This window comes from Pteropus vampyrus, unplaced genomic scaffold (genome assembly GCF_000151845.1).
Source record: "Pteropus vampyrus isolate Shadow unplaced genomic scaffold, Pvam_2.0 Scaffold2, whole genome shotgun sequence".
NCBI lineage: Eukaryota > Metazoa > Chordata > Mammalia > Chiroptera > Pteropodidae > Pteropus > Pteropus vampyrus.
The window spans coordinates 20028123-20051577 of NW_011888783.1; the positions used below are offsets into that span (position 1 = coordinate 20028123).

The 23455-nt window shown below is 38.0% G+C and overlaps 1 protein-coding gene across 1 annotated transcript in view; it reads right to left on the reverse strand.

Moving 5' to 3' along the window:
- Nucleotides 1-748: 748 nt before the first annotated feature.
- CERS6 (ceramide synthase 6) overlaps nucleotides 749-23455 on the reverse strand; it is a 272206-nt gene continuing 249499 nt past the window's right edge. Inside the window, exons 9-10 of the mRNA XM_011358174.2 lie at nucleotides 7124-7280; nucleotides 749-4015 (exon numbers count right to left, since the gene is read on the reverse strand). Of these exons, the coding sequence (XP_011356476.1) occupies nucleotides 3863-4015; nucleotides 7124-7280 (310 nt within the window). The 3' untranslated portion in view covers nucleotides 749-3862. The remainder of the gene's footprint in view (nucleotides 4016-7123; nucleotides 7281-23455) is intronic.

Consider the following 23455-nt stretch of genomic DNA (forward strand, 5'->3'; position numbering starts at 1 on the left):
AAAGAGAAAAAAAAAAAGAGTCAACTAATTGGACTCTTAAGACCTCAAATAGCACGTGAAGTGTAAACATATAATCTTTTATTTCCAAAGGATTTCTTGAAGCCTCTCTGGACATCGCGATATCATCACACATACTGGTAAACGGAACCTTTTAACGCCTTTGGAATTATTCTGTATACTTTTATACTTCAAATTAAGAAAAAATACTCAAATATTCAGGCAACTTTGGTATTAACATTTCCAAGAAAGGTACAAAATAAGTATCGTTGCAAAATCATGAACAGATTAATAACAATCATGAGTGTCCACACAATTCTTTGTGAAGAGCTCTTTTGCAAAGACTCAGATCAGCTGGAGTAAAATTCCATTTTTTACTTTGGTCCAAATCACCATGAGGTTGAAATATACAAAGTGGAAGATTCAGTTAATTCTACCTAAGGTGAAAGTATTCAATTTGCTCAAATTCAAACTCATATACTTGGAATGGGAAGTTTGGCAACAGAACTAGACATTTTGATGTTTACTCACCATTTTAGCTAAAGGTGGTCTTATCTTACCTCGCTAAAAAGTTATTTCTCTCACCCAACTGCTTGCTTTCTTTGGAGAACCTACCTTTCTTCCTAGTTCTTCTCTGTCAGGGGCCAGTTTCATTATCTGATAGTATGTCAGAACACCATTGTCCAGCAGCCTAGCAGGAGGTGAATGTAAATAAAATCCTGGGTGAAGCAGCAATCATATACATTTTTTTCTAAAATATAATTCGATAATCCAAAACACTGAGAGTTACTTCCCTATTCTCAAGTCCTATAACTAAATTTAGAAATGAGAACTGCATTTGGCTTACATGCTGGCCTTAGGCCCCCTGTGATCTGGGCATATTTAGCTTTGGGGCTAGAGGTTGAAAAAATTCTACCACTCTCAGCTGTGTCGGCAGCATGAACAGGAAACTGAGAGGGAAGTGGGAAGTTTCTGTTGTCCATGGTGGATGATTTTTATCCAAAAAAATATGGATAAGGATGAGTCAGTGATATTTTGGTTTTATCATGTTTTTGGAGAAACATTATACATACATAGATCATACATGTTTATATCATTTATTGACCCAAGGCCAAATTCTACTTGATTTGCTACCTTTTTCCCTCACTAAGAGATCTAGAAGCGCTATAACATTAGAGAATAAAAGATTACTTTTTCTAGATTCCTTCCTACATATCCCTTGTACCCTGGGAAAGTTCGAATGTAACCAGGAGGAAGGCGATGTCAACACAGGTTAAGTTAATTAACGGGAAATGACACTCACTAAACTACAGTTGAATTTACAAAATACACTTCCACAGCTATGGCCTGGCACAGGTAGAAGGTAAGATGTCGCATATATTTTTCTCTCTCAGCCTCTCAGGCCACCATGAGAGAGTAGTAGACAGAGAAATATTATTCTTCACCTTGAAAGGCCTACAAACACCATTCTGATTAGTCTAAAAGAATTCTTTGCCCTAAAATGTAAAAGTAAATAAAAATCTGTAGAAACGCTGAGGATTGTGTAAAGTTAATGCCCTCAGCCAGAGAGGCTCTAAGTATCCCCAGTCCTCCCTCTAAGTGACTTTTGGGAAAAACAAAAGATTGTTTAAGTTCATCTTTGCTAAGGACATACTCAATTTACTTCATTTTATGCAACTCGTCTACACCTTTAAAATTAAATTAGCTTATAAATATAAGCTAATCGTAAGACGATGCTAAAGAATGTCAGATGATCCAAATTCGAATACACTGTGGTTGTGTGGTTTATTTTATCCATTGAAAGGACCCACTCCAGACACTAAAGCAAGTACAATTCACTCTTCTCTTCAATGGATTAGCTGATAAGAAAAGAAATTCGACTTCTCAAAAATTTTCAGCTATAACATGCTTGCTGTTACTTTTTATTTATCTGTATCTTGGCAGATGTTTAGATGACTAACAAGTACTTCTGATGTTTTATGATTAGTCTTAAAACTCACACAATCTACAAATTACACTGGTAGACATATCTCTGTTTTGTGAAATAAAATAATAAGAATTAGTTGCACTGTTTTCTCCGTAAACATCAGACATATTTCCAAGCCTCTTCAGTTATTACTATGGACTATATCAGAAACATACTATTTTGTAACTAGATGGGGGTAAGACTTAGTATTACATTGCGAGGTTTTTGTTTGGGAGCATTCTTTTAACTATTATCTTACAGGTTGTAAATTTGTGAACACAAAAATGTAATTTTTCAGAAAAACTGAACTGAATGTGAATGCTTCTGAGCAAGACATACACTCTCTAGTAGTTTGCTGTTGTCTTCACTATGCCCTGATTCACATATTTATATTAATACACTGTGGTTTTGGGCTATTGTTTTAGATGATGGTCTTTTTGATTTATAAGTATTTGTAATACTTTTTTATTCCCTGTTACTAGAAGTTAGAAGAAAGGAGATAAAATCTTTGGTTTATGTGTATGGTTTTCTAATCTATACATAAATAACACTGCTATGTAAGTGATAATGGAAACTTTTTATTCAGTAATCTTTCTCATTGTCAATCTTGCCATTGTCCAGTCAAATTTTTGTGTGTTTTTTTTTTTTTTTTGGCAATAGCTCTGTCTGAATAAAAAACCCGGTAAACTGAACAAGTCTTCAAAGAAGCAAACAAAAGGACTCAAGAGTGCAATGCTGCTCATTTCTGAGTAACAGGAAAGTCATTCCTGGTTATGTTTAGGGAGAAAAGACAGAGTAAAATAGTCTTTATCCCATTGGCTTTATCTCTCAGAAAAATAAAAATATCAGGATCAAATACTAGATAGGGCACTTTCTTGAAAGCTGGTGCAGTAAAGTGCTTTGCACTATAGAAGTGACTTTTGCAAACTCTCAAAACTCTTTTTCTGTTCAAAATATACTTAGCTTCTTTTTTTCACGACATGACAGAAGACGGCGCTAATTTCATGGGCAGTGGTACAATCTGGTTGCAGTCAGCCACTCTTTCCTTATGTTATTCTTAGATCAGGGGACAAATTCCCAATATTAAGAGTCGTTTCCTTGTAACTATGACCTTAAGCAAAGGTTTTCCTTCAGAGCCGGAGCACTGACTTCATAACTGAGAATAAAAAGATCTCTGTAACCTACAAGGTTAATCCCCAACTAGCTACCTTGCTCATTGAAGAAATCTTGTCTGTCTGCACAGGAAATGAAGTCTATTCCTAAGCAATTTAATATAAAACAATATTTTAAAAGCCCTTCAATAACTATACTCTTTAATTTGAACTGCTAAGTGACCACGAAGAGTGACAAAAACCCAAGCTCATCCTGTTTAAACTATATACTGGGAGGATGATCACTGAGACCATAGGCAATTTCAAAATGGGCACTGACACAAAGAAAGCGAACCTATTTGGAGCTGTATGAGAATCTCACACAGGGCTTTGCTTGCTCTCAGACAAATTAAGCTGATGCTCCTAGCAGACTGGGTTACAGCAGCAGAAAGGGGTGGAAGCAGATGGAGTATCTCCCTCACTGTTATGAACCCAGAGAGTAAAAGGAGTGAGGAAATCCTCTTTTGTCCACAGATTTACAAACAAATACAAAAAATAAATAATATTCTAAGACAATACAAATGCAAATACTGTTCCCTTGTGTCAATTACATACAGCATGCCTACATATAAAGAATGGTAATTCTTCATTCACAGACGAGATATGGCAGTGCACTATTCAAAAAATGCGTTGATAATCCTAATTTTTGTTTCTGGTGCTGAGATATGAAAGGAACTGCATTTGCAACTTATTAAATACTTCCAGGAACAAACAGTTCACTTCGTTCGGGACTTGCAGTTTTGAGTAATTAATCATCCATGGAACAAGGGCCGGTCAGGAGATACCCGTTGGTACCACTGGTTCCATTGGTGGCGGTTGCAGTGTGGGCATTCTTCCCTGGGTGTTCCGAGTCCTCCTCATCTGAGCTAGACTCAATATCACTTCGATCATCCTTGGACACCTGTGGCATACAAGAAAGTGAGTGTAACCAGCTCCTAAGGAATCATTAAGGTATGGCATGCTCAGAATCACATGCAATCACACATGAGGAAAACAGATCCAAACGTTAAAAAAATCAAAGAGGACAGGAACTTTGCCATAGTAATACATTCCCCTTCACTGGAGATATACAATTTGGGTGACAAAGTCAGTTATCAAGAAAGGTAAGTGGATTTAGGTAACACAAGGGGCTAGACTTGCTGAACTCTTTAAGGTGCCTTTCTATATTGAGAATGTACTAGACCACGAATCCTGCTTCTGCTGGCAAAGTGGCATACTGTGCTACTGAAATGCATTATAAGAATTTGGTACAAATGAATCAATTTACACTCTGGTGATCACATTCCCCTTGAGAATCAAAGTCTGCTCTCAATTAACTAAACTAACGGAGATAGTCACTAACTCAGATGATCACAACATCATTTTTATTTGGCTTTGTAATGCATTGTTTCATGATTTAATTTGGTTTTCTTTTCTGTCCACTAGAATTAAGTAGAAAACATTTCGTTTTATATACTACATAATAACTAATGGCAGTAGGAGGCTTTTTGAGACCCTGCTGGGTGAGGTTTAGTTTAAAATATTTCCCAAGGAAAATCTATTGACTGGATCATCATGAATTGGCTCCCATCATTCTAGGGTTCTTCAGTCTTCTATTAAGCTTCATTTAGTAATGAGGATGGTACGATAAGGTACCAGGATATAAATCTATACATTACCATAAAAAATGAAAAAAAAATCATACTATCTAGCAAGGTAGTAATTTAGGGAGAAATTAAGAAATACTCTACTGCATTTAATATTAAAATAGTTTGAACCTCTTACTATCTAAGTCTAAATTATAGTAAGCATTTTCATCCAACAGGCCTTAAGACCTTTGAGTAACTGAGCACAGATAACGTACTTTCTGAGTGGGATGGCAAAAGGGACCTGGTGGCATGGTTTCATAGAAATTTTCCCAATATAGTCACCTGTGAGTGACCAGAGGTGAGCTGGGGAGGTTGGCAAAGTCTTCTGGGAGGTGTATCCGAATCAGCTGGGGGATTTTTCACATCATACCCTCTCTGTGCCACCACTACTCCCCAATTTGAGAATCCTGAAATTCACTGCCCTTCCTGAGGGATTACTACGAGAATATCATCTTTGTTAGGTGGGTGGGTACAAAAGAACATAAGAGCTGAGAATTACTGCTCTATTTCAACCAGAGATGATGGGAAATATTGTAAAAATGGACCTCACTCCTCTGCCCCTTGAGATGAGGCTGAATTCACAAGGACCATCTTCAAGAAGATTTACATACTGAAACAACAAAATGACTAGATTATAAGAATACTTCAAATAACACAGGTCACAAAAATAGTGTTGGAGTTAGGTTCCACTACATTTAGAAATCCATCAGTTATAAATTAAGCTGCTAATAGGAAAGAAAATTCCAGTTTCAGATAGTGATTAATTTACATCTGAATGCTTAGCAAGATTATTTTTAATTGCATTTGGGAAAAAAAAAAATATATAGTTATGTTACCTTCAAAGAAAGGAACAATTTAGAATATCTCAAAATAACCTACAGGAAGATATAATTTATAACTCATGGCCAAGATGAGCCTTACTGTCCTAGGTAAGCAGTGATGGCAGTCAAAATATTCTGAAGCCTGATATCTGGAATAAAATTAATGATCATCTATCTCTTACAAAGTTGAAGGAATAAGTTGGTGAGAAGACAGACCACACACCTAGTGGAAATAGCAATGTAGCAAGTTCACAAGTAATGTAATCCACGGTGTCCTTATATCTTCAGTTATTGTTATCCTACTGACAGTATTATGCATGTTGATTTAATTTGTATCCAAATGAAAACAGAAGCATTTTTAAAAATAGAAATACATGCTCACTTTAAAGAGTAAGAGGTCACAGAGGAAAACAAATAAACTTTTGCTTCTAAACAATGAATTGATCAGAATAGTTTGGATTTATATAAGAGTGGACACTGAGAATTGGCTTCATAGAATGTGACTAGGTGTCCAGAGCCCCTTTGTCGAAGGGAGCAGCTCTGTTTACCTGACTGAGGACAAAGTGGTCAAGTGCTGCTTGGTGGTCCAGGGCAGACCGGGCAAAGGAGCAGATGTTTAGGCCTCCATTCTCCATTGTATTCATCCTGTTCCTGACTTAGTTCTCTTTCTCCTACTTGACTTTGGTATATTTCTGTGTTTTTTTTTCCCCCCCAGGTAATATGTTAAACAGCAATGAAAAAAATTCTTCATTTCTCTGTTGGATCATGCAAAGCTCACACAAAAAAGGCATTAACTGAGCTGTTCTTAGTACCCCTTTGCAGCTGGTGGGGGCTACACCAGCTGTCAGTGGCAACAGATTAGACAGAACAATATGCATGGAAATAAGCATCTGAGTGTCCCTCCAACAGGTGAATAATGTGGCACCCAGGACAAGGATAGAGAGAGAGTTGTAAGAAACTTACATGTAAAGGGTTCCACTTCCCAGCCTTCCAGGGTGGCAGAAGGAAGAGAACAAACAACGAAAGTAAGAAAATGTTACAGAGTATGTTCTAGAAAAGTCACTGCTCTACACAGAAGGGTTGTGGCTCAAGAAGCTTTATTCAAATCAGTCTCATGAGTTATTATTTTTTTTTAACCAAAGAGATTCAGCTAAATTTTATTGGAAAAGGCATACATGGGCATACTGTATCAAGCAACCTTTCTCATAAAAAGAAAGAAGTTATTAAATTTCTGTTCAGTAAGTATAACCAGAGAAGGACCAAAGGAGACAGAGAGAGGGAGAGGAAGAACACAACAAATAAAGTATTATCATAAATCTAAAGTTATAAGTGCAGATAACTGCGAATAACTATCAGCAAAGCAATGCTACAACTTAAAAAATGAACTAAATTGAGAAAAATAAAATTTAGTTTGTTGTTTCCAGGAGGTTCTGCTAAATTATGAAAAAATAGTATCAGTTTTGACGAAATGTAAAATAATAAATAATCTTCTTATTGATTCAGAAGAACCATCAAAAACAATTTTCTGGGACACATAGGGAAGGGTGAATTTTATCTTACCTTGCCTTTTGAAATAGCTTTGCAAGCTATTTTTACGATCAAGTAAGACCAGAAGCAGTTCAAGCCTTGTATTAGCAACAGCAGTAGGTTAAAAACCCACCAAGAAGGGTAAGGTCCAACAATCTCCCAACTTTCAAATAACGTGGTATTTAATACCCTACGGAAAAGGAGAAAGGCATCATCAAACACAACTTTCACTTTGCTTTCAAAGAAACTCTAGTAAAGGCACAGAATCAGATATTCAACAATATCCACTAATCACTCCCTCCCTGCAAATCCCCATTGCCGGATATTTTGAAGTCATCACCTGACCTACTCCTACTCCCCTGGGCAAACATTCAGTTTGATTCTAGCTTGAAGAGTTTACTTATGCTCTCTCTTTACTTTTGCCATCATTTCTTCCATTAATTTCCAGTAAGTTTTTGGTTGTGATTCTACCTCTACTTGCTAAAAGGCTTTTGAAGTTGCTTTTGGCCTTTAAACAAGTGTGGAATACCTACCTCAAAAACATTACGTTGCAAAAAAATAAATAAATAATAAATAAAAGAAGATTAATCCCAGAAACACTAGTATAGAGGGATCTAGAATATACTTAAGACCTATTTCTCGTCCTCAAGTGGTTTATAGTCTAGTAGGTGAGCCCTTAGAGGATCCTTAATTTTGTAAGCCTTCCCCTGGGGAAGAATTGCAATTAAAAGATATCATTTTGAAGTGATGTCTTGAGATGGCCATTGGAAGGGTTTTTAAAAATATTAGAATATAATGAATGTACTTAGTTTTAAGAATGTGTACTTGAGGTAAGCAAAAGCATTTGAAGTAACTGGTTTTCTCTGTAATCCACCCTCGAGACCAGAATGGAACAGGCATCTGGGCAGGTATAAGAGGGCTGGTTTCAGTGCTTGGCTCTCATCTCTGTTGTGTCTGCTCCTAAACCTCTGAAAGTAACATATCTTTTGGACTCATTTTGGTGCCACAGAGAAACATGATACCCACAGAATTTTGGAATCATTATTACTTCCTTGCTTTCCTCCTTAGTTTACTGCAGGGCTGGTTTGGAAATCTAAGCGTGTTGACAAAACTCATCTAAGTGTAAAAAACAAACAAACAAAAACTCATCTAAGTAAATCTCCACCATTGCCACTGCAGCTCTTTGCTGAAACCATACAGGAGAGGTTAGGTGAATGACACTTAGTAGCTAAGGAGAAGGGATGGAAAATTCTTGAATTGAAGACACAAATCACCCATACAAGAACAGAAGGCAGAAATTTTCACAAGTAGAACGAGCACTTTGAGAGAGGCTAAGAAAAGCACTTTATGAATTCATAAAAGGAAAACAAAAAACACTTCTTGCAGTTGGGAAAAGAGATCAAGAAAAAGGAGAGTGAATAATAGACATCAACGAGTTCCCCAACCCCAACTTCAGCAATCCACATTTATAGACCAGAATGAGACGAACAGAGTGTATCTCTAATCCTAAAATCAAGAATATGGAATTGAATTTGACAATTCATTAAAAGTACATTACTTTAGTTATAGTAGTAGTCATTCTAAGGGAGGGGGACCAATATTAGGAAATCTAGTAATATAATGTATCACACATCTATAGGCCGAATTGGGACAAACTTAATTATTTCAATAGCATTGAAAGACATTTGGTAATGTTCAATTCTACACTGCTGATTTTTAAAAATTAGGACCCAAAGACTAATTTAATATGATTTTTAGGTAACTCAAATCAGCAGTTGTCCTATTTAACAAACTTCAGATTTTTTGCCTTTATAATCAGGAACAAACCACAGACAGTCACCATCACCATTATTATTTAATACTATTCTGGACATTCTGGTCATTGAGAATGGCAGAAGATCAAAGACTTCATTTCAAATACACGAACAATAAATATCTGTAACTTTTTAAAAACAACAATCAAAATTTCCAATAATAAGGAATGGTAAAAAAAAAATAGTTTTCATTCTTATTTCAGAAATTATAAAAGTCACTCTAAGTATTAAACATGTTTCAAGAGTTTCTTATGATAGAGAAAAACATGTATCTTCTGAACTCCATAAAATAAATATATGCATGTACACACAGAAAAAAAAGGACTAACACTTCTTTGAACAGAATTAATCAGAGTCATTAAAGACTTTCTTTGGTGGATTAGAGATGTGTATATTTTCCTCTTTACATTCTTCTATTTTCCAAATCCATGCTAAATAATTAGAACAAAAAATGAAGTTATTTATAAAATAGAATAAATTAAGATGATGCTTATAATCTTGCCCTATTTATTATCCCAAGAGGCAGCCATCTCTTTAAATACCAGCTTGCAGGTCAGGGCAAAACAGGCCTAAACAAGGTTCAAGTACATGGCAGCGAGGGAGGACTCAGAAACCTACCTTTTCTATCTCCAGCATTTGGAAAACACCTAGAAGTAACATGCTCACTAGACATGCTGGTTGACTGATTGCGTGTTTGTTTGTTCAGTAATTAAATAAATAGGCATATACATGAAAGCTCAGGAATAACTACAATAATTTTATTTCAGAACTACCTTTGCTTCTTGACATACTATTCATTTTGACATTGAGATAATTTAGTTTAATTTGAACAGAAAGAGGTCCTGTAGAAATAGCAACAGTGACTGCATTATGCTATTCATTATAAATCAGCCTTTGCTGGATTATAGGGTGAGAGCTTTTCTCACCATTATGATTTGCTTGGCTTAATTTAAACAGGGTGTCACGCAGTCGCTGGTGACATGGCATTCACATTAATTTCTACAATACTGCAACAGAATTCATAGGCTTTGCCAGGACAATCAGTGGCACCTCTGAGATGCCGCTCAAAAGTAATGGGATTTCTTTTAAAATTGACTTGGCTGCCTGCAGAGACACTTGGGGAAAAATAATCAGTGCACTGAATGAATATACCTCTTTGTGAGAAGCTTGGGAAAAAAAACAATATATTAGGATTTTAGACTGGGGAAAGAGAGATCATTATATCACCTGGGCTCTGAAATAAACCCAGGAAATAGGGCTTTTTTTTTTTTTTTTTTTAAAGCCACAGCATGTTTCAGATGAGGAAACTGTCCCCTTTTCAGGCAAACTATGAAAACGGTGATTAAAAGATCTTATTCTTGGAGGTTAGGTTAGGAATATGTGCTTTAATGATGCCATTGTGAATCTCTGGGGACCGAGTCTAAGTTGTGGTTATTCTGAGGAAGAATTGCTGGGAGGGGCCACGAGAGAGGCTACTGGGATGCTGGAAACATCCTATAGCTTGATCCAGGTTGTGATTATATGGAGTATACGAATGTACACATTTACAAATGTAAAAACATATCAAACCATACACTGAAGATTTGTGTACTATATATGTGAATTATGCCTCAATAAAATAAAATGGAAGAAGGTATTCTGTGGGCCAAACATCGCCAATTTGCTACCTCTGGCTTGTGTAATTACTGAAATATCAGTGCTCCCCCCACTCCAGTACCTTTGTTCAACATGTAGCTTCTAAGAAAATGGTTTCCTATCCTCCAGACCGCCACACACACACACACACACAAAAACAGCCTGTAGCTTCCTGTACAGCTGCTTAAATCAAGTGGTGGAGAATTTGGAGGTATCAGACACCAGAAAGAACCATTTTCTTTTTCGTTAATGTTGGGCTCACTTAACCACTAGATGGCACATCAGGCACGTACAAAGTTTGCTCGAAAAGGTCTATTCTGCCAGAATCTTCTGCCAAAGTGTGGGTCCCACCACAGAAAGCACCTGATTGTCAGGTTGCACCTCCCTTTTAAGAAGTTTATCAAACAACGAGTCTCTAGTCTGCACTTCTTGCACAATTTTCGATAGAAATGGATGCAGGGCAAAGCTGAGCTCCATGCAATTCACTGGTGATGTGAAGATGCATCAGTTACCAACTCAACAGTTTAGTCTTAATGGGTTATTTTAATGGATGTTTAATGAATCATAAAAATTTAATTTGACTATGCTTTATAGTTATTTTTGCTCATGCTTACCTTTTATGGATGCTTCATCTTAAATTTGATTATCACATAATTATTATACAGGGTATGTGGGGTGTGGGGGGATGCATTTATGCAGAAAAGTTTACAAACTTTTTTTTTAAGCAAAGAAAACAGAGTAGCTTCATTTTATATGATATTTAAGGCCTTACTCATTCACATTCTAAACATTACTGTGACATCTGCTTTCCCCTTAAGCCTCGGAATTCAGGACATCTCATAATGTCACATAGAACAGTGTAAAAGAATCGTCAAAGGCATTTCATTCAGAAAAGCTACAACTTCTTCATTCTTATCATGACTGTCAACTCAAAGTTTAAATTATCTTGAATATGTAAAGTTCCATACATAAATATGGATGTTTATGATGAGAACATGGCCCAGGGCAAGCACAAACTTTGCCTGCACCTCTTCTCCCCTCTCCCTCCACCAAGGAGCTTCCTCTGAGCCTTGGTTTGTCTGTTTCTGGAATGATCAATGTAAAAACCACAATAATTAGACGCATAAAAAATCCAAAGAGAGCCAGGATTGTCTGTCTAGGAAAGTCAGGGTAAGGTCTCACTTTGAGGAGCACTGCGTAATGCCAGCGAGGCTACATTAAAAAAGAAATTTTGTTTTGCAGTCAAAATCAGAGTGTTCTTTACTTCAAAGCTTTTGGATGTTCTTGAATTTGCTTTCCCAGATGGGCCTCTATATATTTCATGATGGCTGTTTCTCTGGCATATATTTTCATTTGACCTATACAAAACATAAATGAAAAGTAGATTCTACCTAAAGATTATCAGTAATCGACTGGCACGTTTTAAAAGTAAATGCTGATAGAAAAGCATTTAAAATTTACTCTAATCAGAAACCATAGGTACTTAATACCTGAAAAAGAAGAGTCAGGTAATTAATTCACTGTTTTAAGCTACCCTCTTTGTCCTGGTTTTTCTAAGGTGATAAAAACTCCAGGACTAAGCAACATCTTGTCAAGAGTTTGGTAGTCAAGACTGTTACAAGGCTGAAAACTGCATTTGCAATGTGTTTTGTTTGTTTGTTTGTTTTTTTTAACAAGACAGCCTCACCCGCAGCTCAGATTTCTCTACAACACTGGTGTTTGTCAGCAAGTTTTCTCTTAGGAAGACGGTTAGTAGGTAGCTTGTAGCACGGTTGCCGACTATCTTGAATAATAGATTTGCGAAGTCTGTATAGACTTAGAAGCAATTTCTCTTTCCCAACAGCAAGGTAAACTTGAACATGGATGAGCCATCTATCTTTCATTTGTCAAAGGGCACATCAGTTCTGCTATATTGTTATTTGAATAAGACATGGGGTCAATTCACTTATTTTTACTTTTAGATTATAGCCTGGCCAGACTTAGACATTGGTCCATTATATCACAGGAAGTTTGTAACTGGTGACTTCCTGGGTAGGACAGATGTTTTTCTCAAAATTAGTCATTGCCCTTTTGGTGCCGCGTTTGCTATCTGTCTGAATTCCCAATCCCTCCATTGCCTGGTTTGCCTTTCTATATTCCTGATCTGCATCCTGAGTCCCTTTAGCCAAGGTCATGTCCTTCAGGATGTATCTGATCCCAACATGTTTGTCTTCAACCCTCCACCTAGCTCTTTGTTGCTTTGCCTGCATGCCCCTAAAACAGATTTTACCTGGTTTTCTGTTTCAACGATGAAGAAGCTAAAGCACAGAGTGTAAATAAACTCCCCCAGGTTGGATCTAGCAGGCAGGAATGAGCTGGGATTTGAACCCACTTGTCTACTGATCTGGGCCCTCAGGCCCTACTATTCCTAAGCTTACTCTTCACCTAGCTCTTCCAGATCATTCTTAGTCTTTTACCTTTGGCCTATGCACACAGCTGACTCATACCATGTTATGATAGAGAAAACAATTTGTTGCATTAACTTGTGTGTTCCCCTCGGCCTGTCATTCCCTGCCCGCATCCCCCATCTCCCCTTATTTTTCCTGTGATTTTTATCTCTTGGGCTTCCGATCTGGTCTCTAGTAGTCATACGAGGCTCTTCCTGCTTAAATGACCCCTTTGGGCTTATTTAACTGGCCCACCCCATTCAACCCTTAAATCCCAATAGAATGATCCCCTAATATTACTGAACATCATGTGCCTTTCACTACTACCTTGTCATGTATGTGAGCTATTTAAATATAAAATCAAAAAGCTCTTTCTAAATCCAGCTCAGAATATGGGAGAGCCAACTCTGTGCTCTTTTCTTTGCTCTTCTCTTTGGAAAGGTTGGGACACATGACTATCTCCAAATATTCTTCACTTCGAGAAAAGGTTTGGTAAGGCTGAAGCCTGATGGGCAGGCAGAAATATGAGACACTGAGACTCCAGGACCTCATTCTTCCAGTTTCTAAGAGAGTCTAAACCCATTCTCCTATCTTCAGAGAAGCAGGATGGAAGACCAAGCTCTGAACCCTCTCCAGACCCGCACGCTCTTCCCTGATGGGCTGCTTTTGGCTCCTGTCCTTTGTAGGGACTGTTCCTAGCAAGGACAATGACGAGCTAAATATTCCTAGGCCGAGGTGGAGCAGAATGCTCACAAGTTGCTCTTGGTTTCCTTGCCTTTTCCTCCCTTTTCTGTTCCCTTGGGGATTTGAAAAGTAATTCTTGTAGCGGTGAGATAAAACTAAGGACAAACACATACCTCGTTTGGAATTCTGGTTGAGATTCTCCATTTTACCTTTGAAGTTTCTGAGTCTAATCAATTAACTCAGTTTAAAGTAGAAAAGCTTGGCCATTCATGGTGTTCACTGAACTTGTCCTTGGGGGATCCCAGTGGGCTCTGACAAGAAATCAGGGAGGGGAGGTCTAGTGGCTTGGTGGGAAGGCCTCATCTACAGTTTGGCTATGTACAACAGGAACACAGAGAGGCTGGTCTAGTTACTTGCTTTTGGAGAGTGAGTATCTTCGATTTTGGCTCTCCATACAGGTAGGGGCTGGGGCCTGGGGACATCCGTATTTTTTCAATAGCTATTTAAATAGCAACTTCTGTGTGGGAAAGGCGTTAGGTCAGAAGAGCCTGCAGTGTGGTGGGTGCAAGGTTATCTCCTTGATTGTAGCCCATGGGAGTGATGTGGTCTGTACATTGCCTAGAAAAGGCAATGGGGCATGCAGCATCTATCTTTATGCCCACGTGCTGGGATTGCTTTGTGGAAATTTAAAATGAGCATCTATAAGATGAATGGTAAGAAAGTATTAGTAAAATATGTCACTATCTAGTCCACTGAAAGATTTATTTTAAGAAAGCTTGAGTAATACTTCCTTCCATTTGAAAGATGTTCAAAGACTTTTCATGCTTATTAGACTGAATCTCATTACTAACCTTAAAGTTGGCAGGGCAGATATAATACCAACATTTTGGTCAGGAGATCAAGATCCAAAAATAGTATTTAATTATCCAAGGTCACAGTATTGAGGTTTTTTTGTTTTTAATCTAAACACATTATCTTCTGGTTCCCTTCTCTCCTCTTTTTTTAAAAAAAAAAAAATATATCAAAACACTCTTGATGTACACTCTTGATAAAACTTTTAGCAAATAAGAGCTAAAAGAAAGGTTCAGAAGCCATTTTGTTCAGGCTGGTAGCAGGAAGAATCCTATCCCTCTGCTTTCTAAAATTCCTTGAGAAGGTTCTAGTAGAGTCTTGGCTCAGGGAGAATCTCAGTATTTCATTACTCAAGGGTTAAACTCTACCCATTTTGATTAGGAGCTTGAAAAGAGTCAGTGTCATCTTAGAAATTGTGTGTGTACCATAGATGTCAGAACTTCAGGTCAGCCCTACCTTTGTCTGCCCAGAAGCCTGGTTGTCAGATTTCTCTGCCATACCAAGGAGGCAACATAATTTTCCCAGAGTAATATGAAAAAGCAGGTTAATCTAAAATTGCTAAAAAAAACCCTGAACAAATATTAATTATACATTTTCGAATGTATGTATATCCTTTAGCCTTTTAAGAAATGCAGGCCCACTCATCTAGCATGTACCAATTGGCTGGCAGGTCCAAAAGATAAGCTAAAGAGAATCTATTGTTCCTGGTAAACAGACCCTCTTTCCCCCTCCTTCCTGACTGACTTCCTTGTTCTTATATCTCATGTCTTCTTAGCTCTGAGACTTTGATCATCACTTCTTGCTCTCTGTGTTGCATATTTTCACATGGTCTCCCCAGTGCGTGATGCCAGCTTCCTGCCTCTCTGGAAAACTCTGACTCGCACGATGCCCCCTACTCTGAATCTCTCCCTACGCCATTTCTCCCCACACCAACTCCTTACTCCTTTTGCTGAAGGTGGAGAGGGAGGGTGGAAACAGGGGTGGGTAGAGAGAAGAAAGAAGGGGATAGTTTCTTATTCCTATGCAGGTTGTATTAAATCTCTCCTCTAGTTAGTTCTGTGTGTGGAGATATGATTTGGTGTGCGGAATTTATGAACATGTAATAATGAGCCACATTGCATTGGATTCTCCCAGCCTTATCTCTGGGAAGTGTTACCAGTACTTTTTAAACATTTAAATAAATGTTTTATTTAAATATTTCCAGAATTAAATCTTCAAGAAATGTCGCTGAAAATTTTGGAAGTGCTGTTTCAAATAGAAAAAGCATTACAGGCCTGCAGTCTTCAGGGGCACTGCACCACGTTATCTTTATTAGCTTCCAGTTGGCAAGAGAGTTGCAGTAAATGTGTCTTTAACAAAGAACTGCCTCCCTAGAGCAAGTCAAAGTTGATAAAACTGAGTTGTAAGGTGCTAAAAACCAAGGGCAACAAATAAATTTTAAAAAGGGGGGAAACTCTAGGAGAGCGAATACAGATATTTAGAAAAGAAGACTTTACCTCAGCAGACTTCAACTGTACAAAAGAAAAACATCGAATATGAAACTATATGTACTGAAGAGTAACGAGGCAACTGAGCGACAAAAACTTAATAATCACAGCATTATGGTTAAAAAAGAATGAAAATAATGTTAACTACTGGAATAATTTCACAGAATGGACGTTTGGGAGTGCTGGTGGGAGGTGAGCTCACTCGGAAAAGAAGAGACTCTACTGAGTATTGCGTTTGAACTAAAAGTCAGAACACCTGTATTCTAGCCTCCGTTCCTGCCTTTACCGGCACTTCGGTGCTGTCTTTTCTTTTTTTCCAAGGTGAAGTTTCCTCATCTACAAAATAAAGGCCTAAGACAAGATAAGTACTAAAAGTTCTTTAAACACTAACGTAGCTTTATGAATTCTTATGTTTTCAGATTTTCTGTTTACTTTTACTAATAAAGATAACGTGGTGGAGTGCCCCTGAAGACTGCAGGCCTGTAATGCTTTTTCTATTTGAAACAACACTTCCAAAATTTTCAGCGACATTTCTTGAAGATTTAATTTCTGTTTACTTTTTCTGTTTATTTTCTCCATGTATAAGATACTCTATATGTATAGATACATTCTTCTCAAATGAGTCATATTCGTTTCTCTGAATTTAATAATTGGACAACTAAGGCCAAGAAAATAAGAAGAAAGGTTTCACTTCGTTTAGTTTTACTTCTGGAAATATGGGGGAAAGTAAGAAAGCAGAAAACGGTGGAAGTAGTATAAAACTAGTGAATGGTATACAACCTTGAACGAGTGTCATATTTATGACAACAAACCTCTGCAAAACTCTGCGTCCACTGCACACTGAAACAGCGTGCAAAACCTTAGCTGTCAGCACCAGGACATTTTAATTAGACTATAATGGCTACAGGGATTCCTTAGTAAGACCGAGCTTAGGCTTGTTGCAGCTGCCAGCTATGTGCCAAACTCCTTGCTCTGGCCCCATCAGTAGTTTCTTTATATAACCAGGCAGTCAGGAACACAGGTGGCTGGGTGTGACTTGTCAGTGTGAGTCTCCAGCCCTTGGCTCTCATTCCTGTTCAATCCAGTAAAGCTGGAAACCACCAGCGACCATTTTTACTTTTTAAATTTTCAATCTGTGTGCAAGGCTTGAGGCATGGACTACATATATAACTCGATGCCAGTGGACACATACCAGCGTCAAATACAGTCAATATTCTTAAGATTTCCCCCTTGATCAGTACACAACTTTACCTTATGTTGAATACAAAAGTGACATCTCCTAAAATTAACAAGGCCTCTGGGTCTCCCTTCACAAACCAATGCAACTGTATCACAGAGAGGGATACAGACACATTTGTCTGAAGAATCAGACAACTACATTGTTAGGGTAGAATATTTTAAAAATAATAGGTGCTCCAGGCAAAGCCTGCATTTTGAGCAAAGGTATATGTAGGGTGGAAAAGCAAAGAGTATAGGCAAGGAATCGTGAATAGTTAAGCTGGGTAACTGGAAGGCAGTGGTGAAAGAAGGGATGTTAGTTGGCATCATTTTGTGGAAGGTCTTTCTTACTGGAAGAGAAGTTTGAACTTACACTGGAAAACAAGAGGAAGTCCTGGACAATTCTGGGATGCCTTGGTGGGTGGATTGGATTGGATTAGGAAGAATCTTACAGAAACTATGCTTGGGATAGTTTTCATCAAGAGAGAGAGGGATTATGGGGAGGCTGGGTAGGAGGCTACTGTGGAGATCTTGGCAAGAGGACATAAGGGTCTCAGACACAAGAACAAGGGAGAGGATAGCATCTTTGAGGAACATAGCTCTTTAAAAATAGTGCCCAGTGATTATAGTTCATGGAAACCAGTATCTCAGAGTGGTGTAGAGAGGCGGACAAGAAGGATGAATAGGAAAAATGAGATTTCTCATGTGAGAATTAAGCTCTGATTTTTTTATGGAAGTGGCACTTGGTCACATGGGAGAGTCTACACCCCTCTTCCCTCTTCATCATCCAACAGTGCTCTGGGTTCTACTAGAGTAGTACCTGGATGATGGCAGACCACATCCTAAACTACATTCTCAATCCTTTTCTCTTTGGGAAAGGTGATTGAGTCATTTGTAAGAATGAGTTAGTCTGGCAGTAAATAAAAAATTTTGGTCCATATTCTAGTCCTTAGAATCTTTTAATTTGACATTTACTGCCATAACCTCACACTTGTCTTGGCCATTAGTATCAGTTCTGAGGTAATAAGGCTTCTGATCAGGGTCACTGCTATCATCGATATTTAGCCCAGTGACACATACCTATCTTTTTCATAAATAACATGGAAACGAGCAAAGGCAGCAAGGGGAGCTTGATGAATTATATGGTGACCAAGAAAGGGAAATTAACTTTATTTTTATTAAGTTTGTGCTACATGCCCAATACTGCCAGGAACTGTGTGGGATATATACTAGTGGGCCTCAAAAAACTCATAATCTAATCTAGTTGGGGAGATAGGGTTGGAAAATGAATTGATATATTCTACTTGGTGAGTAATGTCGCAATATTTATGCAAATGAGCACATTCACTGAGCCTGTGACTCTCTTTCCAAACATCTGTCCTAAGGAAGTAATCGGGAATTTATGAAAAGATTTAGCCACAAGGATATTCACTTAAATATTATTTATAATAGCAAACCACTGGAAATATCCTAAGTAATATACAAAAATAGGGCACTGATAAATATACAATGACCTTTACAATGACCTGTAGCTAATATAATTATGTTATAGGTGACTATTTGATGAAATGGGAAAATGCTTACAGTAAAATGTTAAATAAGAAAAGCAAAGCTGTAAAACAATATGTGCAGAAGGATCTCATTTTGGTAAAGAAAAATATGTAATTTTAAGTATATAAAATGTTAGAAACAAAGACCTTAAACTATGAACACAGGTTATCTCAGAGCTATAGGATTGAGATATACTTTTTCCTTCATTTTCCATGTTCTATAAAATATTTACAATGAATATTTATCTGTAACATGTATAAGGTCACATAAACAAATATTAATTTAAGTTAAAATTTGAGAAGACCATATGAGAACGAATACCTCGCTAAGTGTTAACAAAAGCCAATGAAGGTCTTAACTGGGGCAAAAGGGCACAATAGATATTTGCAGCGCCAGATGGATTTTCCAAAAGCCACCGCCACTGAGTCTCAGAGTCGTAGAGCGGGCAGCCTGACTTGGCCAGGTGTGGTTCTCCTCAAAATCCCAGCTTCCTGTTCCATATGCAGAGACAGTGACTGGCAGCACTTTGTAGTCATACCAGCTGCTGTCCTCTGTCCCCTCAGGCTGGCATGGGGGGAAGTGAGTGGGAGAAGGGTGGGAGTGCTGAGTGCCCAGGGAAAAGCAGGGCGCACCAGTCACCAGTCCTGGTGAAGTCCCTACCTGTCTGGGTTGGGCTTGTTCACGTTGCTCACCCCCAAAACAGATCTGAACAAAGGCAGGCACCCTCTAGATTTATTCATGGTGACGGGTGTGGGGATTCTGAGAGGATAGAGAGGTCATCTTAAACACCCATCATAAGCACGTTTGATCGCTTTTGTCCCTGGGATGTGGATTTGTTGGCATGTTTGGAACTGTCTTTGCCAGAGTGCCCAATACTTAGAGCCTAATAACTGGCCTAGGCATTGTGAAACCTGTCTGGCTTCTGTACCCCTGTTATTTTGAAATGTATTTTGCAAGATACAAGACACGGCTTCTGGAAACTATGGTATGCTTTTTACAATCTTGTCTTGAGGAGCAAGGGAAAATGGAAAAAAGAATGGAGAAAGGGAAAGAGAGAGAAAGGGGAAACGAAAGGCAAGAATGGAGGGCTGGGAAAACGGCAGACAGGGAGGAGCGAGAAGATCCGCTTCCCTAGGGCACTGCACATGTCTGTTTCTTGAAACAAGGCCAAGCCTTGCACAAACTCAGGGTGGCATTTAATACCACCCCATTTCTGGGATTAAATGTTACAGTAATGGGAGGGGTTGCCCCTGTGCAAAGCTCAGGGCCTGAAACTTGAAAGCTTCTTATACATGTAACTGCCAGGTTGAGAATCTGTCTGGTGTAATTCATTTGCTGGCAAAGTCAGGGCAGGTGCATATTCAATTTACCGAGGAAGAACTGAATATGAACATTTTGCCTTGGAGAGAGGGAAGGCAGCAAGGCACCACTGGCTGCTCAGTGAGGGCATGTGGATTCAAGTGCGGAGGGGTGGGGTGGGGGGGGAGGGGCACAATGAGTTCTTTTGCAGAAATCCCCACTGCAAAAACATCAAAGTAGCAGCTCTAGGGATGGCGATTTTATTTGGTAAAACTCATCTTTGAATACTCAAAGACAATCTACAGAGTGTCCTGGGGGGGTTCATCTAAAAAGCAAAAAAAGTAATTTTACTGACAGGACAAACATTCTCTTTGCTCCTGCTAGTTACAGTGTGTTTAACTGTGCTTATCCACTCAACCTCAATTACTTTTCACTAGTCCTTGATCATAAATAGAATGTTTACAGTCAACAAGCTGAATATAAAGGCTCTACTCTCATTGATAGAAAAAGCAATAGCCCAGATCATAACTTAAATCACAGAGGAAATTTTGTGCACGCCATTGGCTACCAGGGTGTACAGGGTCTAGCATCTTGTCAGGAGGTTTAAGTGGCATTCAGGTAGCACTGATACAGCTTTCAGTCATTCATCATAGATGATGAGGAAAGCACTTCCTCAAGGGAAAAGTGGGCAAAGCATATGAACAGACAGTTCATATCCAAAATACAAATGGCTTATGAAAACATGGATAAAATGTCCCACTGTGCTTAATAATCCAATAAATACAAAATTAAAACAAGAGACATGTATGCCAAAGTTTTTGGGCTAAAGCGTCATGAGGTCTGCAGCATACTTCCGGATGATTTGGCAAACGTGTGTGTAGGAGAAATGCAATGGATATTGCAAGTGCTAACGACTGGTGAATGCAGGTGAGGCAGCTGCAAGTGTTCACTGTATTTTTTTCAAATTTTCTGTGGGTTTGAACATGTACAAATTAACATATTAATTTAAAAAGATGACATTTAAATTATCGAACCATCAAATGTACATTAAAAGATGATGAAACACTGTTGTCAAAAATAAAGTGAAAGCAACACTCATATGTGGCTAGTCAGAGTATAAGTTGGTGAATTCTTTACAGAAAATTTGGCCATACATGTAAAGAATATTTAAGTGATTTTTTATCCTCATAAATTTACAGTTATCTTTGTCTTTAAAGAAATGAGTAATCAATAAATTGAAGTTAAAGAATGTTCATGCAATACTGTTTTTAAGGACAAAAAAAATAAAAAGGCATATCTATAAGGTAGAATGCTGTTCATACATTAAAATCATGTCTTCTATCTCATGACATGGGAAAAATCCTCACAATTTCATGAGAATTGAAGAAAATCAGATTAAAAATTATAAGAAACATGAACTCTAATTTTCATATATACAAACATTTTATCCACACACATGGATAAAATGTAACTAAAAGAAAATATCCCAAAATGTTAACATTGGTTACTTCTGATTCCAGGGATTTAAAAGGTAAACATTTTTTGTATTTTCCAAATGCATGTATTCTTCTTATAATTAGAGAAAATGCTTAAAAATTTTTTTGAGGGTGATTATATAAAAAAATTTTTACCCTTTCAAGTTAGCTCAAAAATACCTATTTGTATTCCCCCTGAGAGAGGGAAGAGGTGAAGCTGAGTCTTCAATGCCAGGGATGAACACCGTCAGGAATGCCCACAGTGGACGCATGGAGCGGAATTCGGATCTGGGCCATCCATAGCACCACTTGTCGGTGTTAGGGTTAGCATTCCTATGAGCAAGTATCCTTAGCATGGCACTCAGATGGTACTAAGAAAACAAGAAGAAGAAAAAATCCAGGAGGCCAGAAGGGCCTCTCAGATTCTTTTGCCCAAGTCCTCCTTAGAAGGGAGATCACAGTGGAACATGGCGGCAGAGAGGTGGCCTTCTGTTTGCACTCTTATCTTAGGGCCACCCAACGTTAGGGCGAAGAGCCTGGGGTGAAGCATAAAGCAGGTGCTTCACAAATATCTTTTTTTGCGGCAAACATTTTTGGTTCACTTATAAACATACAAATGATTTCTGGAGTTTGTATCTACTTTATATGACATGTCCATTAAAATTATTCAGAATCAGCTTTTAATTGAAATGGTGTTTTTCGCTGTAAAACTAATTACCCTTAATCTGTAGAATTCAGAGACCTGGTTTCTCCACTTCCCACCTTCTGCCATGTGCTTCAATGAGCCTGTTCTGCAGGTGGACGGTTCCCAGTCTGGCTGCTCACTGGAAATCCCTGGAGAGCATTAAGAGTACCGATGCCTGTGACTGGCCTTCAAAGGATGTAATTTAACCCATTTTCCGTTTAGAAAAAAAAGGTGCCACTTGCTGCCAGTGTTAATTTAATTTTACGTAAACACAGTCTTTGAGGCTGAAACAAATCTGACTGGTTTTCAATGTGAAAATAAAATATAAAAACTGTTCTTGGAGTTATTATTTCTAAACAGAACTTGTCTCTAATTCTAACGTAACAAATGTATACATAAAACAGATTCATCAAATGAATCAGCGTTAACAACTGTTTGAGAACGATGTTAACATCACAGGTAGGGATGCTACATTTTCTAGGATTTGACATTTTCAGAGATGGAGAATTACTATATTTGTAAATGGAAACACCATTACTAGAAACAGAATACTGTAAATAGAATGTTGTCATTTGTTTCCAAAGATTATCACTATACTAGAGTGATGTGAAAATAATAATAAAAGCAAGATACTTTGTGGCAAACTGGGGGTAAGGTTAGGACTGTAATCCGTGAGTTACCTTGGGGTAAACACTGCAGACTCAAGAGCCCCCAGCGAGTACTCTCAAGACAAACAGGAAATGGGTTAAATGGTGTGGGGTATACCCTGGGTGGTGGAATCTTTAAAAGGTCCCTGATAATTTCAACGTGCAGACAAGTTTGGGAACCGCTTCTGTAGGCTTTTAAAATTTTTTCCTTTTGCTCTCCATTTCCCTTCTTTATTCGTGTTTTAAAAATCTACAAACAATTCTGAATAACTTTTTATTGATCCATTCCTGCTCTCAGTAGACATAATGATTATAGGTCATTTATGACTGTTTATGCCTGAATGAAATTTACCAGGCTATGCATAAAATGCTTTAAAATCTATTTTAATGAGGAAAATAGAGCCTTGAGCATTAGAATTTCTAACTTCTGAGGTTTCAAAATGCCCCAACTCAGAGATACTTGAGGACTCTGCTCTTCCCAGCTCTTCCTGACCTTCCTTTGAGCTAATCAAAGCTTATATTTAACCTCCCAGGATTTTGTAGAAATCATCCTTTGAGGAGAGAGTATGAAGTACGAGTGTGTAAACTCATT